The 18,749-nt window shown below is 42.1% G+C and overlaps 1 protein-coding gene across 3 annotated transcripts in view; it reads left to right on the forward strand.

Moving 5' to 3' along the window:
- ADCY2 (adenylate cyclase 2) overlaps positions 1 to 18,749 on the forward strand; it is a 412,863-nt gene that overhangs the window by 301,811 nt on the left and 92,303 nt on the right. For all 3 annotated transcript variants that reach the window (XM_019450817.2, XM_019450816.2, XM_019450814.2), the window contains 3 exons: positions 2,170 to 2,250; positions 8,903 to 8,972; positions 12,036 to 12,133. In XM_019450817.2, the coding sequence (XP_019306362.2) occupies positions 2,170 to 2,250; positions 8,903 to 8,972; positions 12,036 to 12,133 (249 nt within the window). The remainder of the gene's footprint in view (positions 1 to 2,169; positions 2,251 to 8,902; positions 8,973 to 12,035; positions 12,134 to 18,749) is intronic.

An 18,749-nucleotide genomic window follows, 5' to 3' on the forward strand; every position in this document is an offset into this window, starting at 1 on the left:
CTGGAAGAGGCGAGGCCCAGATTTGTGACCCCAAACTCTGCGCTCCCCACCGCTCTTCTATCACGCCTGCCTTGCTGGGAGCCTTTTCCATGTTGACTCCACTTTCCTCTGTGGTGGTTGGATCTTTGGTGGCCCCAGGGCCTCACAGAGAGCTCCACTTCCAAATCGGACTCAACTAGGCTGTCTTCACGTGTCCCGGCTTCCTGAAGTGGCCTATGTCATAAAATCTCTCTGTGCCTTCAGCCTGGCTACTGAGTCGGCATCACCTGGTGTTGAACATTATCTGAGACCACACTCTATCCTCAGATACAGTAGCCACGGCACGGGACTGGGTCAGTTGGGGAAAGAGCTCAGAGGAAAGGATGGAGGGAAATTGGAAAGCAGGGAGGGGGGCAGTGACAGAACACAGACTGGAGAGTCAGAAATGCCTGAAGTCTGGGAAACAAAGCCTTAGCTGGCAAACTAAGAGCTCCTGGTGGTAGATTCTCACCTCCAGGGGTATCCTATCATTTGCCATAGCAGAGATCACAGAATCACAGAGATAAGGAAACTATGTGTTAAGAATTATTATCCAGGTAACCAGTAAATACAGAGGATTGTGTAATAATATGCATTTATCGGCTACGTCATGTGCTACCTTTATAGCATTGAGTGCTGTACATTATGTAAACGAATCCTAAAACAGATCCACAGAGGCAGTGCTGTTGTTAGCCCCGGGCGTAGCATTGAAGGGTGACATTTTCCTGTGAGTCCCCAGGTACCTCCACTATTCTTCGATTCAGTGAGACTTTGTGATAAAGACCAGACACCAAATTGAAGTCCGCAAAGTCAAGCCTAAGCATAGCGCTGCTAAAAAGAAAACTGAAGGCAGCTCCTTGCCTGGAAGCGAGAGTGAACCATCCTAGATGATTGCTAAGTATCTTGCTCTTTAAAAAAGAAGGGTAAAAATTAATTTGCCTTCTTCAACAGCTTAGAATCTGGCATGCTAAGACCTCTTCGTTTGCTCCTGTCTGGGGACAGATCGCCTCCTATCATTCTGCTCTTGGAGCAGGGATGCCCTGGGCCTGTTTAAAAAAGGCAGGACCTGAGGGCACCAACCCACAAACAGGGATGGGTTGGGAAGGCCCATCCGTCTCGTCCATGATACTTTCATGAGATTTAATTACCGCTAGCCGTGACATTGAATACGTAACGCTATTCTTGTCTGAAATCAGAGGAGTTACTGTTCTTCCAGAATAGAAGGCCCATCCGATGAGTTTTTTAACCCACCAGAGCACAGAGAAGCCTAGTGCTGTCTCCACTTTGGACGAGGTGGCTTGATGATGCGGTGCACAGGCTGGGTCAGGCCAGTTTGGTGACGCTCCCCTGTGCTTTCACTCGGTACCGCAGCTGTTTAACTTTTAGAAAATAGGGATTATTTTGGTTTTCTCCTTTATATCATTCTTATGCTAATGGTCAGATTAACTCAGAGAACACATTCTTTTGACTTAATGTATTTACAAGGCATCCTTTATTATGGCTGAAGATTATTTTCTTCTTTTTTTTTTTTTTTAAGATTATTTTCTTCTAAGACCAAGTGAGTGTCTGCAGATATATGTGGGGTTTTCCCCGTGAACTGTGATTTGAATACTGAGAAAGATTTACATGCATACAATTAAGTTTTGATATGCCTCGAGGAAGACTGTACTTCTGCAAATTTTTGAAAACGGACCAAGGGAAACATGAACAAGGCATAGCTTTTTTTCTTTTTTTTTCTTCAACCAGACCAGATTTTTACAGGGGAATTTCCAAAACCAGGGTGTTCTGTCATAAAATAAAGTTTACAAAGGCAACACATCAAGGGCTAATGCATCTCCTAGGACAGAAAGTTCTTTTATCGTAAACACCAAGTACATATATTTCAGTGTGGCTTTTTAACGCCCGGTATTGTTTCGCTGTAAGTGAATAGTGAGGCAACATTTATTGCACCAAAAAACTCTAGTCAGTTCGCTCAGTCGGCAGAGTGGCTCAGTGTTAATAGAGTAAAGGCTGCTCATAGACTCTTGTTTCATTTTGCCTTTTTTTGAATTCAATGGGCAGAACGAAAGAGAGGTTTTGGCATCACAGAAAAATGGACTTAGTATTCGGTTTCGTCATAATCTCTATCATAATATTTCCCTTTTCACGTAGAACCAAGTCGCAAAAGAAGAGATTTGAGGAAGAGTTAAATGAAAGGATGATTCAAGCAATTGATGGAATTAATGCACAAAAGTGAGTACTTCTCAACCTTAAATTATCACACGTTTTTTATTTCAAACCCTAGTATGTGGAAATCATGTCACGCCTTCCAAGAATTTTACCTGAAACTCTGTAATACTTACCATGACAAAGCCATTCCTTTAGAGGCTTTCATTTCACTTCAGTTGTCCTTAATAACAGCTTCCGTCAATTAGAAAAATTTTAATCCCTGCCTAAGAAATCCTCTCCAAGTAGATTACTGATAAACAACATGAGATGTAAACACAGAAAAATCAGAGCGAAATATGGTCAGTAAGTAAGATTTTTTAAAGACCGATAGGAATGCCCTATGGGAAAATCTGAGTTGGATTATGTGACTGTATCTATTGAAAATGCATTTATTCCGCTGAAAAATCAGGGACCGTGGAAGTACCTGCGTTCTCCGTTGTCGAAGAGAGGTTTTGAGCATTAGAATCTGGATTTGTGGCAGCAGTGGGAAGATGAAGGGTTCTTTGGGGGACAAAATGGCGTTCAGTCTGTGAAGTCTGTGAGTTGCCAGTGTAGTTTTAAATGGTCCAGGAGACAGATGCAGGGGAACCGTGTAAAGAAGGTGGCACCTTTCGCAGCCTGGACACAATAACTACATTCATTGGCCTTGAAATTCTCCATGGGTCCATGTGGCATGGCTGAATTCCTGGAGGGCAAAAGATGGGTGACAGTATGGTGCCTGGTACCCATTAGACGCTGAGTAAAAGCGTTTTTAATGTAAATTGTAGCAAGCACATCCGTAGGTCCAAATGAAAAGACGTAATGGAAAACTTCCCACGATTTTTATCATGAAAGTTGAGTCATGAAAAGTACGAATGGTTTTCACCTAAACTCCCTGCTTCCAGAATTATGTTACACAGCTTTAAAAACTGTGTGCCTTTTCTAGATTGTTCCTTATAAGCATTCATTTTAGAATATTTACACAGCTTATGAAGGACTGTCATGAGTGTATATGTATGTGTACATAGGGTGTGTGTGTGTGTGTGTGTGTGTGTGTGTGTGTGTGTGTGATTGCAGAGATAATAAAGTTATCTTGATTGTACTAGAGCTATAATTCACATATGCTAACGTGTTCAATTAACACGTGTCTGGAGCCCCTCATTGTGCTCCAAATAGAGAAAGCCTCCCCCCCCCCCGTCTTGGAGCACTCGGGACACGCCAGCAATGCCCAGACAAATGCTCTGCTCTGCCTGGCACCAACAGCAGTATAAAAGTCAGCCTCAGTTCTGCCCCAATCGAAACCTCAACACATCACGAACCGAGAAACATGATGACCTGGAATCTGGCAGCTAAAACCCAGGGTGGAGCCTGATGACGTGTGATATGGGTGGAAGGATATATTCGTTCAACCAGAGGAAACCGCACCTACTACTCTGTGACCCACCAGAAGAAAACACAACGTCGGAAGAAAGAGCACACCTTGTTCCTGACCACATTTAGCCCATGACTGTAATCACAGTAATAATAGAAAACCCACGTCTAAAACGAGCCTCAGCATGTCTTCCCACAGGACCCGTACCTTCTTAAACTACCTTTGTGTCCACCTTTTAGAGTGTTCCTACTGAAGGAGTCATTAGGTAGTATAATCGTTGGCTTGGCTTTATTTTTGTCGAGGTGGCCTTCGGATTGTCTGTTTGTACTGTATCATTTCGTATTCAAATACATGCGGAGCGACCGCCTTCATGTTTTAACGTAGGTTTATTCTAAGGTGATGTTTGATGTTGGTGTAACTGCTTGTGTTGTAATTTTCCCAACATATTTCAGAAGCGAAATAGGGAGAAACGTCCTGCTGTACTCAAAAGCCAAAAGGGAAGTGTTTAAATGGAAGCTGCTTTGCATATATTTTTTAACGAGACTCATTCCCATTCTGTTAGACCTTATTCATCACCTGCTCTCCTACCTTCGTATGATGGTCTTCTGTCTTTGAACTTCTACTTGAGGATTCCACAGAGACCCCAGACTTGACGTACCATTCTGTCATTTTCTGCAGTGGGCAGGAAACCGTGATTTATATGCAGATTTTCATGTATTCATTCATTTACTCATTTATCAAGCATTTTGTTAAGGGCTGGGCAGTGTCAGCATGTGCTTGACATCCAGGACACAAGGCGCAGTGTCCCCTCGCAAAGCCCTAAGGGAGAGAAGTCACCGCACACGTGCTCAGGGCAGAGGTGCGAGAGATTTGACTTAGTCTGGAAGGCGAGGTGACGAGAAGAAAGCATGATTGATAGTTCTGCACGGAGGAGACTTGCCAGAAGCTTCTCTCAGAGCCTCATTGTGGGAAAAGGGAGGCCTCATGGTCAAAGGTGCCCAGGCCATCCCCTCTAGGGGCATTTTCTCTAGAGGACGTGGGCTTTCCTGTAAGACTAACTTTAATAAAGGGGCATTCATTCTATATGGTTATCTTGAGGATGGGACTGCCATGCCAGGTTCTCCCAAATTTGTTTTTTTTTTTTTCGTTTTTTTTTTCTTTTTTTTTAATGTTTATTTATTCTTGAGAGAGAGAGACAGAGCACAAGCAAGGGAGGGGCAGAGAGAGAGGGAGACACAGAATCCAAAGCAGGCTTCAGGCTCCAAGCTGTCAGCACAGAGCCTGACGTGGGGCTCGAACTCACAGACTGTGAGATCACGACCTGAGCCGAAGTCGGACGCTTAACCCACTTAGGCCATTCAGGCGCCCCTTGGTTTTTTGGTTTTTGGGTTTGTTTTTTTTTAAGCAAAAACAGAAAGAAGTAATGTGAAAAGTTCTAAGAGGGAAAGACCGTGGCCTTCGTGCTGAAGGAAACGAGCTGGAGGGTTCATGAAGAGCTTGTACGCCAAGTTTAAATATGTGTGGTGGGCAGAGTTGATGTGCCAGCGTAGGACAGACAGACCAGAGCATCTCAGACCGCAGGGATGAGGCAGGCTGGGCCCCCCACACTGAGACACCACCTGTCCAGCAGCATTTATCTCAGCCTGGGTTCTGTAGACCATCTTTCCCCAGTGCCACGGACCTTAGTATACCATTCAGGCCACCGAAGCCTTCAGTTTCAATACTGCCTGGAGAGGTGTTGTAGAGCACCCGGGCTGCCGTGACAGAGTAGCACGGACGGCGGTGGGGGACTGAAACAGCAGACATTTACTGCTCACAGTTCTGGAGGCTGGAGGTCCAAGATCAGGGTGCCGGCGTGGTCGCGTTCTGGTGAGAGTTAACCCCTCGGTTTGCAGAAGGTTACCTTCTGGCTGTGTTCACATGGCCTCTTCCTGAGGCTGTGCAGGGAAAGAGAGAGAACTCTCTGATGTCTCTTTTTATAAGGACGTTAATTCTTTCCCATCAGGGCCCCACCCTTATTCAGGCCACGTTGATGGAACATTGATTACCTCCATAGAGGCCTCATCTCCAGATACAGCCGCACTTCAGGTTAGGCCTTCAACATGCAAATTGGGGGGAAATAGAAACCTCCAGTCATCACCGTAGGAAAGGGGTCCTCTCTCTATTTTATAGTGGCCTCTTTGCCGTGAGAACCTACATGCTTACGTGCCAGAAGAATTCTGGGTAAGGATGTACGTGTACTGAGTCCCCTCATTCAAGTCAGGATCTTGTTCAGGAGCTTTGCTTGAATCTTTGCTTGAGCTGGGCCTAGCACAAAAAAAAAAAAAAAAAACAACTTGGTATAAATTAATTCAGAGTCACTTGGGGCGCCTGGGTGGCTCGGTTGAGCAGCCGACTCTTGATTTTGGCTCAGGTCGTGATCTCACGGTTCGTGAGCTTGAGTCCCAATTTGGGCTCTGCGCTGACAGCGTGGAGCCTGCTTGGGATTCTCTCTCTCTCCTTCTCTCTCTGTCTCTCTCTCTCAAAATAAATAAATAAACTTAAAAAAATTTTTTTTAAATAGAGACTCGCTCATTATATAGCCCAGGAGTGGGGTTGATTTTCTTCATCCCATAGGCCTCCTGGGTCAGGAACCATGTCAGGACCCCATAAGTAAAACACACATTCCCCCTCCCTTCCCTCTTTCCCCTTTCCCTTCCTCCCTCTTCCTTTCTCTTCCCTTCTTTGCCTCTCTTGTAGTTCCAGTTCCCAAAAATCATATTTGACCTTATCAGCCCCCACTCACCTTTCCTATTCCAAACATGCAAATCGCACAAACGTCTGAGTGTCCGGCTCGTCAGTGAAGGGAGCTGAGGCCATCTCAGAGACCCTCTGACGGCAAAGCCTGCGAGAAGAATACACTCTCCTTCCTTCCGAGGAAAAGGTCAGAAGAACCCAGCACTCGTGGCTGACGAAACTCGGTGTTAAGTGTTAGGGACACAGGGAAGTGAGGCCTGGCCTGGAGCACTTCCCGTCCGCCCGCAGGACACGGGCAGGTAGGGGAAACCAGCCCTGGACCCGAGGCCCTGTTCATTCGGGAGCCGCTTTTACTTCTCCTTGATATATTTCGCTCTTACTTTATTTCCCATCTGAGGTTGCCCAGAGGCACTTCGAAATTAGATTTTTCTCTCTCAATAAAGGAAAAAAAAAAAGTATTTTGAATACGTTTCCTCCATACATTATTCATAGTTTGATATTCATGACGAGCACACGGTTCTGAAAATGAATGTGCTTAAAATGTATCTTCGATTTTATTTTCTGCTCTTTTTGCTGTTTAACCAACCTTTTATTTCTCCAGCCATTCTCCTCGAACGGAACAATACCATGCTTCTTGCAGCTGGTACGGTAATAAGAAATACCCAGAAAAGTCTGTTTCCCTGATAGCTAAAGCTTATGCCTTGAACCAAAAGGCATTTTTACGGTTCTCACTTTCAACGGCCATCATTTCTAGAACACATCACTGACCTCCGTGCCTCGCTGGGAAGTGCGCTGTCTGTAGCGTAGACCTGTGGGTGCGTCAGGCTCACGGCGGTGCGTGTGTGGTGCGAGGTTCTGGATGCAGGGCTGTCCCGGTAGACCTGGACGAATGTGCTGGTCTCCTGGGTTGACCAGTCGTTAGCCCCGCTGGGAAGCGTCTGTGTACAGTTAGAGACACCCCCCCCCCCCGTCACCCAAAATCAGTAGGCGGCTGGACTTGCCGATTACAAGGCAAAGTGCGATCGTTGACTTGGCCTTCTTTCCTGGATCCTCAGATCCCTAGCCCCCAAACATACCTCAGGGAGTCGAAATCCGTAGGCCACGATGGATTGCCAAAGAACCACAGTGAGAAATAAATGTGAATTGATAAGTACTTGAACAGATACAACAGTTTTTGGAAACCTATGTAAAGCATAGTTTTATACCTAATATCCTCAAATATATATACTCTCTCTCCCTCTATATTGATATGTGGGTATAGATGTAGATATATGGTTATATGCACTTGTAGATATATGCACATATATGTTACATATACACACGTATGTACTCACTTGTAGATATATGCACATATATGTTATATATACACACGTATATACGCACTTGTAGATGTATGCACATATACATTATATATGCATTATGTATGCACACATATATATACACACATATCTATAATGCCTGTATACATAACTCAGCTTATTTTTTTTATTAGAAAGGTATTTAAGAAAACTAGGGAAGTAGAAATGTAAATTCCTCCGTGTATGACCCAAACCAGTTGGTGATATATTTTGTTGGTATCGATTTCTAGATTTTTTTCTCGGCACATAGATTTCCATTTTTCCTTACATTCCTGTACTCGTGGATGTAAGAACGTGTATCTTCATATTTCACTCAGCTTTGTTTCATCGAGTGTGCGTTTATTTTATTTCCAAGTGTGTGACCGTACCAGGCATGGATCACATGCCCGGCTTGTTTGGTGTCCCTCTTCCACTTGCAAGCGTGTAAAGCGTCCTAGAGAAAAGTTTTGTCCTGAAGCTCTCTGTCTATGTCAACCGGCTTCTTGAAACCTGTTTCTAAAAGTCAATCCACGCGTCAGAATGCACACTTTCATATGATTTTTAGTTATTTTTCAACATCTGAGGGATATATATGTATTACACACGTGTTCGCATGGATATATATATTTGCATCTCCATATTATGCGAGTGGCCTGAACCGATCACTTAATGTATTAGTATTTTTACCTATCTTTCAACACCACATTCAAACAAAACTTTTTTACTTTATGGAAATGAAAGACATGACCGTGAAAGTATTTTCAGTAAGTGTGAAAGAAGCAAGATCTTCCCTCCTGGAACTCAGAGGACACCCTAAATGGTTTTGATGCTCTCATGTATTGCTTGCTATAAACTAAGAAAAATGGTAGTTTTCTATGAACCGGATTTTTCAGGGATGAAACTACCATGTGATTTCAGTAAAATGTCAGGAAATAAATGTATCGATGTACTTGAATCTTTTTGATGGCCTATTTCCCTAGTTATTTAATTCGGGACCACGAGTTTCAGTTTGGTATGATGACTGTAATGGCCAGTTTTCCAAGGAGGGTCACTCCTAAAGAGGGGTATCATATTTGCACATCCCCTTCTTCCTAGACTCCATATCCAGAGATCTGGCATCATGCGGGTTTTTTAACTTCAGTTTTGGATGATTTACAATAAAGAGAAGGATGCCCGTTACTGTTTAAAAAGTAGTTTTTCAGCTCATTGGTTGGAGGGTTGGGTTAATGATGTTTGTCCTTTTTATTTACAGGCAGTGGCTCAAGTCTGAAGACATTCAGAGAATCTCGCTCCTGTTCTACAATAAAATACTAGAAAAAGAAGTAAGCTATTTTTTTATTCCCCCAGTCTTTTTTATCTGAAATGTGAGTTTTTAAAAATCCCTTCATGAAACTTGCTCCTGTTTTCTGCACGAAGCACTGACATCGCCTCGGACTATATCAGACCTTTTTACAGCCTTTTCTGTGTTGCTTCCATGCACAAGGTGTTGCACTGTGTGTCTTGTTACCGAGTTTCTGTCTGGCCGGGCACCCGGCTCAGCCCTGCAGGTGGCAGTGGGATCTTCAACGGGTGTGAGATACCGGGCTAAGGAGGAGACAGGAGCTAATGACTGGCTTTCTTAATGGCACATTTTCTTTTCTTTTCTTTTCTTTTTTAAATGTTTGTTTTTGGAGAGAGAGACAGAGAGCAGGCAGGGAAGGGGCAGAGAGAGAGAGAGAGGGAGAGAGAGAGAAAGAATCTGTAGCAGGCTCCAGGCTCCGAGCTGTCAGCACAGAACCCGACACGGGGCTCGAACTCATAGACTGTAAGATCATGATCTGAGCCAAAGTCGGATGCTTAAGGAAATGAGCCACCCAGGTGCCCTTCAGTGGCACATTTTCTTAGAAAAGTCTTTAAAAGAAAATAAAACCCTTCCTGATAAATGCACAGCTTCTTTACACAAATCATTGAACAAAAATATGAGATTTACATTCAACATCTGTTTGGGAGAATTAGAAATGCCAAACTTTTAAGTGTTTGTTGCGTCTAAATACTTTTGCCTTGTGACCCCTCCAGTAAGAGATATGATAGGCTCAAATAAAAAAGCCCCATGTATTTGGGCTTTACATGTTAGGCTTAACATGCATTTGCTAAAATGTATTAAGTAATTGCTACCCCCCCAAAAAAAAACACCCCTCTTCTAGGTTGGTTTTATTGCATTTGCCTTTTGTTTTGTTTTGGTCTAGAGAAAGGAACAAGTTAGAGATAATTTTTATCATCCAGCTATATAATTACAGGCTTAGTTCAAACAAAAGCTACTGTATTAATGTCAGTGGTCGCCGCACTGGTATTAAAATTTTGTTGAGAATATTCAGGTGATTGCTTTATGGATATTGAACAGAATAGCCACAATCCATCAGGGTTGGATTTTCTAGTTGCACCTAAACTTTCATTTGTGTTAGCAGTCAGTAAGATCAATTGCCTGCTTCCAAGTCAACATACTGACTGCAGACAGCTTTACCAAACTGACGTTTGACATAATTCATCATTACTATCGACCATTTTATCTTTGAATAACTTTAACAGATACTGATGGTTACTTATCGTTTAAATGTGAAATGATTCCTGCCTGATTCAAGTCCGTTTCCCTTATTAATACCACAAGGAAGTTCCAATTCATATCTTGACAGCCCAAAAGAAGGTGAAAGACAAGGGTGCAAGTGAGTGCAAAAATGTAATCACACTTACGCAATTATGTGAATATCGCTTCTTCACCAGCATGTAAATTATCCTATTAAGTGACAAGTAAAATATTCAAGTAAACAGAAGGCGATCGTCATCTTAAAACACAGTTCTTGCTGACATTCTCCCTGTGTGCCTATTTGTAGAAGCCAACGTTGAGGCAGATTGTAGATGCCATTGGGATGTAAGCTCCCTTCCTGTCCACCTCCCCCTAGCCTGCTCTTCTGGCCAGGAGGATGGGGTCAAAGGCAGTAAGACATAAAGCAAGAGAAACATCAGTAGACCACCCAGACACCCATCATCCTGCACTGAAACCCCACAGCTCAACCCAAGGCACGTGTACTCGAACTTCCCACGACTTGGGCACAGTCTATGCAGATATGGTGAATGCAACCTGCCGGTATTGCCAGAAGGTTTCAAGAGCGTGAGCACAAAAACTGCTCTTTCCTTTAATTTTATGAGAATACCCTCTTTTGTGAGGCAGTAGAGCCTGGTGGTTGGGACCCTGGGTTTGGGAGCTTGTCCCAATTTTTGCCATGTGCTGTGTCTCCCTGAGGATGTTAACTAGTCAGAGGGCGCCTGGGTGGTTCAGTCGGTTAAGTGGCCGACTTCGGCTCAGATCATGATCTCACAGTTCACGGGTTCGAGCCCCGCGTCGGGCTCTGTGCTGACAGCTCAGAGCCTGGAGCCTGCTTCCGATTCTGTGTCTCCCTCTCCCTCTGCCCCTCCCCAGCTCGCACTCTGTCCCTTGTCTTTCTCAAAAATAAAATAAAAAACGTTAACAAAAATTAAAAAAAAAAAAAAAAAGAATGTTAACCAGCCATTCTGGCCTGAAGTTCTTCACCCAAAAATAGGGACAATAATAGTTCATTCCTTAGGCGGTGGTAAGGATTAAATGAGTTGGTTGGTGCGTGTAACGCATTTAGAGTGCGGGTCATGCCATCGTCAGGGCTATATGTGACAGAGATCGCTACCACCATTATGAGTGCAGTGCTGGCTGGCTTTTCTCTGCATAACTCAAGCAGGGGGTCCCAGGCGGACAGCTACCCTGGTCAGTGTATGGTCGTGGATGTTACGGAAGCCATGTGAACCCAGTCGTTGCAGGAGAAGAGTCCATCGGCCAGGTGCGCACAAGCAAAGGGAATGGTCATCGACCTAGAACAAAACCCACTGGCCTTCTCTGTCTTGCAGATTTCCTCACTGGCTCTGAGTAGCATTGAGATAAATAATAAACATAAAACACTAAAATAAATAAAATGGGCAAACTGCATTTCCGCAGTGCGCTTCAAAAGTAAAATATGTGGATAGTCGCCTGCTTTCCCCCATAGCTGCGGACATGAGACCCACAAGGGGACCCGGGCACCTGCACGCTCACAGTGATGCCACCAGTTCCCTCACTGGTCCCTGTGGTCAGGTGCTGTCTTTCCTTGCTGGTCAGTTTTTCTCATAAAAATCCTGGTGTTGGGGGGAGAAACGCTTTCACAGCCCAGCTGGAGGGAGGAAGCACTCATTGCCAGCGATGAACGGCCGTGTCCCTGGCTTGTTTCTCGGCACATCATAACTTAGGAGTCTGATACATGAAAACAGGTACAGGTAGGCTGCTGGCTGATTGTTTCAGCCCCTCCCAGAGAACGTCACTCATGGTTTCCTTCTTGTCCCCTCAGTACCGAGCCACCGCACTGCCAGCGTTCAAGTATTACGTGACCTGCGCGTGTCTCATATTGTTCTGCATTTTTATCGTGCAGATTCTGGTATTACCCAAGTAAGTACATGTGGTTCTCCCCTGGGACTCTCACTGGGTGCACCTTTCTACCGGAGCTACTTATACCAAAGGATAAGAGAGGATGCAGATTTCCAAACAGAGGGAACGTGGGGAGGGGGCAGTGAGGCTAAGTGGCTCCCGTGTGTCATGCTTAGTTACAATGAGACTGGATTTTCAAAATGGACGTATTGATTCACTATTTATAGGGATTTAAAAAAATAAATTTAACCTTCTTACTTTGATTTCCGTATTAGTCTGGTGCCCAGTGTAAGACACGTAGCCCAAGAAACTTTACCCAGAAAGAGATAAATGTCTAGATGTTGTTTCTAATAAATAAATACCGTCGTTATGTTATAACCGTCGTTATATTAAAAGGACAGCACCCACTCTGAACACACTTTACGTACCTGTCCGTTCGGATTCTACCTTCTTCTTCCTGAAGTCCACCCTCTGCCACCCCTTCAGCTTGTTATAGCTGAAGGGGTCCAGCTCACCCCTCCCAGGAGACACCTGGGGACAGAGGGGAGAAACTGAGCAAGCCAGATTTCACACTTTGGGGTGGACTTCTGGTCCCATCTGTTGGTGAAAATCCAGTCACCTGGGATTGCTAGATTGCCTTTCTCTCGCACCTTCTTACTGAGTGCAACACGAGTCAACCAACTGTCTCTGAGGTGATGGATTCGTTCTCATTCTATGGTCTAAGAGAAAAGAAGAAAACAAAACTCTTGTCGGTTTGTCAATAATTGGGGATATAGAAACTTTTAAGACAAATCTACTGCTTATCGCAATTTTGTAAAAGCCAAAGCAACCGTTTTCAACCTAGTCTGATCTAGTTGCGTGTTTGCATTCAACTTCAGCAGCGTTCGTGGGCAACTTGACTTGCCGAGACTGAACTGCATTTTGTCTCATCAGGGTGTTGCAGAAACTAGAGAGAAATGATCTGCCTTTCCCCTCTGTACCCCAGAGGACGTTCTTCCGGGCTCTAAGCCAATACGAAGGCATTTATGGAAGTAATAACAAGTCACAGTATCACTCACACATGCACGTTCCAAGCTGTCTGCCTCCTTTTAGAAGAGGTTCCTAGTGACTTTTCCCTCCCTCCCCAACCCCCCATAAATTAGCGTTGAAATACAAGGGCCAAATGAGCTCTTCTTCTGGGCTTACAGAATCTTCCGTGAAAGTTCCCCATGTCAACACATCCGCTTCCCACTCCGAAGAAAAGGTAACAAATTAAGCTTCTTCTGAGCTCCAGGCCTGTGCTGCTTGGGAGAGAAAACGGAGCCTGCACACCCAAAGCTTACTGACTGATAGAGCCAAAGGGCATTAAAAAAGTATATAGGTGAAACAAATATTACCAAGGGAAGTGGGCTCTTATTTTTCCTATTAAGTAGAAAAATTCTTTCATTTTTCTACATCTTCCTATTGGATGAGTACTTTTTATTTTTTCTATATCATAATTAAGACAGGGTTTATCACTCACTGGAAGGAATTAGGAGAAAGGAAAGTGACTAGGACGTTTTTTCTTTTTTAACCATCCGTTTTCGTACTATGCAAAGTAATTCTTTTTCATAGTATACATTTGGGTTTTTTTCTTTATTTTTATTCAAGAATAACTAACGTACGGTGTTCTATGAGTTTCAGGTGCACAACATAATGATTCAACAACTCTGTAATTACTCAGTGCCCATCACGCTAGGTGTACTCAATCCCCTTCCCCCATTTCGCCCATGCCCCGCTTTCCCCTGGACAGCCGCCGGTTTGTCCTTTGTATTTAAGTCTGTTTTTTTTGTCTCTTTTTTTCTTTGTTAGTTTGTTTTGTCTTTTAAATTCTACATAGGAGTAAAATCATATGGTATTTGTTTTTCTCTGACTTATTTTACTTAGCCTCTAGCTCCATCCGTGTTGTGACAAACGGCAAGATTTTTTTATGCATGAATAACACTCCATTGTACATGTACCACATCTTTCTCCCTTCATCTACCGACGGACACTTGGGCGGCTTCTGTATCTTGGCTATTGTAGACAATGCTGCAGTAAACACAGGGCTGTGCACATCTTCTCAAATTAATTTGGTTTGTTCTCTTTGAGAAAAAGCAACCCCAGAGCCCTGTTGGCAATGCAAACTGGTGCAGCCACTCTGGCAAACAGTATGCAGGTTCCTCAAACAATTCAAAATAGATCTACCCTATGACCCAGCAATCCACTACTGGGACACTTTAAAAGAGGATGCCAAAGAAGCCAGAAACTTCCAGGGACCAAGGAAAATAATTTGTGGGATTGCACTTTTCAGAGAGCATCGGGGAGATGTCTTCTGTCTCTGCTTTTCTTTTCTTACCTCTCTTCTGTTGTGCTATATCTTTAAGAGGACCCACGGAAGTTCCTTGTCTCGGGCATCATCACCAATTATTAGTGGGTTTCTCTTGAGCAACAAGTTGGATTTTGAGCCGGAACATTTTGAAATCTGTGCTGGTTTGCACTTCCCTCTTTGTGTTGGCAGTTGGAGAGCTCAGGGTAGGTCCGCGGGCTCCACTGAGGGAGAGTGGAGACTGGAACTTTCTGTGCTTGTTTCGTATTACATTTATATTATGTTTATGTTGTATTATAATGCCCTCTTATTTTCATGCTAGTGTCCTCATGTTTCTTTCTTTTTTCTTTTTAAACGATTCTTCTTGTGAAGTATTTCAAAGATTGAGAAAAGTACAGAGTGTAAAACAATAAACACGCATGTGCACGCGATCCAGGCGGTACAAATTTGATCCTATGATATGTTTACTGTAGATAAGTGTCTGTGATCTCGAAGCCGTTATTGTTTGGGTATACTTCCTGTGAACAGCATCAATTTTTATTTTGGTTTTTATTTATTCGATCTGATATTTTTTCGGTATTAATGTGATTTGATTCCACTTGTGTTTGATTTTATTGCTGGTGTATGTGGACTCACTTCTGCCATCTTACATTTCAATTACCTTGCCTTTCTTGGTGTACTTCCCCACTTCCTAACTTCTAAAGGATTGATTCAGTTTTCTTTGTTCTGTTCTTTTCCTTTACTAGTTAATATCTCTCTCTCTCTTCCTTGTGCACATGTGTCCTCTCTCTCTTCTCTCTCTCTCTCTCTCTCTCTCTCTATATATATATATATATATACACACACACACACAGACATATACACACACATAGTTATATACAGCATACATATCTAAAATGTATGTACTTACATGACCACATATGTATATAACTGTATGTATATAACATACAGTTTTCATTCAATATATTCTGAAGTTAATCATTGTATCTTGTACATAATTATTTCTTAGAGATTTTGTTCCAGATAATTATAGTCAGTATTGATTTAGATTTGCTCTTGTTCTTTACCAGCTTATTTCTTCATCAATTTTTTTTAGTTTATTTACTTATTTTGAGAGAGAAAGAGAGAGCAAAAGCAGGGAGGGGCAAAAAAAGAGGGAGAGAGAGAATCCCAAGCGGGCTCAGCACTATCAGAACAGAAATTGAGGCAGAGCTGGATTTCACAAACTGTGAGATCATGACCTGAGCTGAAATCAAGAGTCAGATGCTTAAGCAGCTGAGCCACCCAGGTGCCCCATCAATGCCTTTTTTTAATTACAGCATAATTAACATATGTCATATTAGCTTCAGGTGTACAATATAATCATTCAAAAATTATACACATTTGTCAGTGCTTATCTGGTGTACTCTTTTTTTTTTTTTTTTTTTTTTAATGCTTATTTGAGAGGGAGAGAGAGAGCACGAATGGGTTAGGGGCAGAAAGGGAGGGACGCACAGAATCCAAAGCAGGCTCCGGGCTCTGAGCTGTCAGCACAGAGCCTGACACAGGGCTCAAACTCACAAACTGCAAGATCATAACCTGAGCTGAAGTCAAATGCTTAACCAACTGAGCCACCCAGGTGCCCCCTTTCCTGGTATACTCTTAAATCCCTTTATTTATTTCACCATCTTTTAAAAAGTTATTTCTTCAAGTATCTCTTCTTGCTGATATATATCATTTATTACTTCTTTTATTAAGGTCTGTGGGTAGCATTAGCACCTACTTTTTTCTTTATATTAAAATATTTTTACCTACCTTTTTCACATTTGCTCTTCAATAGTAGTTTAACTGGGTATAAAACTCTAAGTTAACTCATTTTCCCTTACTGTTATGATGATGATAGCACATCAATTTCAGCAGCTGTTGTTGCTAATGAAATGTTTTCTGTCAATCCCATTATATTCCTTTTTAGATAATTTGTCTTTACTCCATGTGTGCTTCCCAGCCCCTTGCAAACTTCACTATATTATTTCCCAATGTATATTTGTTTTATTTACCTGAGTGACTAGGTGTGATTTTTCAATCTGAAGATTCATATTTCTACTTAGTTCTTGGAAGTTCTAACATTATCACCTTAGGTATTCTTCTATCCTTACTTTTTCCTCCTGAAATCTTATTAATTGTATATTGTGTTATTCATTATGTTTACTGGGTCTTAAAATTTTTCCTCCAAGTTTACACTTATTTCATTGTGCTGCAGTCATTCTGGCAATTTCCTCATCCACATCGCGTGTATAATTTCAATGATTATTTTATATCTAAGAAGTCTATTTGTTCTTTTTAAAATCTGAATTTCTTTATAATTCTGTATTTTACTAAGGATTCCTTTTTTTTCTTTTCCTTTATTAGTATCATAAATATATTGCATGAAAATAGCACTTCCTTCATTCTGTTATGATGGTGTATAAATGCATGAATTCTGCTGTGTGATCTATCTTTTGACTCATAGTGACATGCCTCCTTGGATTGTATGTAATTTTAACTGTGAGCTCACCAGCATCCAGGGTTTGGGTCCATGGTGATCTCATACTCTGAGTTGCAAAGGCATTATTACGATATGTTTTTCAGTCTCCACAAGCTGTCTCTGGGGTTCACTAGTTCAAGTCAAAGCATTTTGTTAAAGTAAGGTCAAGGTCCAAGGCCCTTCACTACACAAGGGGTTAGTGCATTTGACTAACCCCTTAGCATGGATCTCATTTCAGGATGACTCTGTTTCCACTCATCACCCTAGTTAGTCAACTTCCCTGAAAATTATCAGCCTGGTGGGCATAGTTTTTGTTTCTTATTTCTTGGTAGGATAGCACTTCATGGCTTCTGACTTTATTCAAGAGTTCAGTTCCAATTTCCCGTCAATAAAATGCCTGAGAGCATCCCTACTTTGCATAGCATAGACATTAAATCTCACACTCCAAGGCACGTATAAGCCCCTGGTTCCTCCTGGGCTGTTTTTCATCAATACCCCTACACACTCTGCTTTTAAATACTCTCTGTGTATTTAGTATTTTCTCTTCCTTGATAATGAGTTTATCTATCTAAAAATAATAATTTTGTTATACTTTATGAAGAATTTTCATTGGGATAATGATGCTTCTCACTTCTAATATGACCTCATTTATTTATTAATGCTCTGACCTCTTATTTTTTCTGTTTTATTTTGGGGAAACTACCTCATATTTTTTGAAAAAAAAGGACTAAAATAACTAATGAATGAAGGAATGAATGAGTGCATGAATAATTAACAGTAGAGGAATTTTTGACCTTGAAGGGATCAGTAAGGGGGAAGATTTGGCCTAAAAGAGGGCCTTGCCTTATGTCATCCCTCTTTGGCACGTAATCTTGAATCTGGCTCTAGTCTCAGAATTTAAATAGTTGTAATTAAATTATTAATTGGCTTCTCTTTTTTAGGCTGAGTCTCTCATTTCTGTCTGCCTTATATAATAACTTTATCAGAAATGTAAGCTGCTTTTCAAAGACCAAAAATGATCAAGCCTGAATTGTTTTTGCAATTTTTAGTAGTTTCATTAATCTTATCTTCCAAACTAAATACATTAAACCAGGCATAGGCAATTGTTACAATAAGAATGATTTTTTTCCTAATAAAGGTTAGTTAAATATCAGTGTGTTTCATTAGCCCAAGTTAAATTAAGAATAGTGGTATTTTACTTAAGCAAAATTAGTAGCAAAATTATAAACTTAAATATGTGAGATCTATTATTTCTATTGAGATTCTTTGATAATTATTCCATGACTCATTTCAGTAATCAGTGCTCATTAATTCTTTAATACTCATTTCAAAAGAGTCACTTTCATTTTGGTTTTATCTCCAAGAAGGAAAAGAAAAATTGGAGGAAGTTTAATGGTAGAATCATTCATGTCCATTGAAAGTAGATTTGATTTTCAGGCGCCTGGGTGGCTCCGCTGGTTGAGCATCCAACTCTTGATTTTGGCTCAGGTCCTGATCCCAAGATCATGAGATTGAGCCCTTTGTCACACTTCACACTGAGTGTGGTGCCTGCTTGGGATCCTCTCTCTCTCCCTCTCCCCCCCCGCCCCGCCCCCTGCCTCTCACATGCTCTTTCAAAAAAAAAAGTGAACTTTTTCTTTGGTGGTTTCAAATATTGGATACTGTGACACCAAACTCCTCCCCATGAGTGGGTATGAATCTTAGAGGAATGAAAGGAAGGGAGAGAAAGGGGGGATGCACAGCGAAGGAAGAGGGAAGGAAGGAAGGAAGGAAGGAAGGAAGGAAGGAAGGAAGGAAGGAAGGAAGGA

This window comes from Panthera pardus, unplaced genomic scaffold (assembly GCF_024362965.1).
Source record: "Panthera pardus isolate Hobbes unplaced genomic scaffold, ASM2436296v1 HiC_scaffold_2, whole genome shotgun sequence".
Taxonomy (NCBI): Eukaryota; Metazoa; Chordata; class Mammalia; order Carnivora; family Felidae; genus Panthera; species Panthera pardus.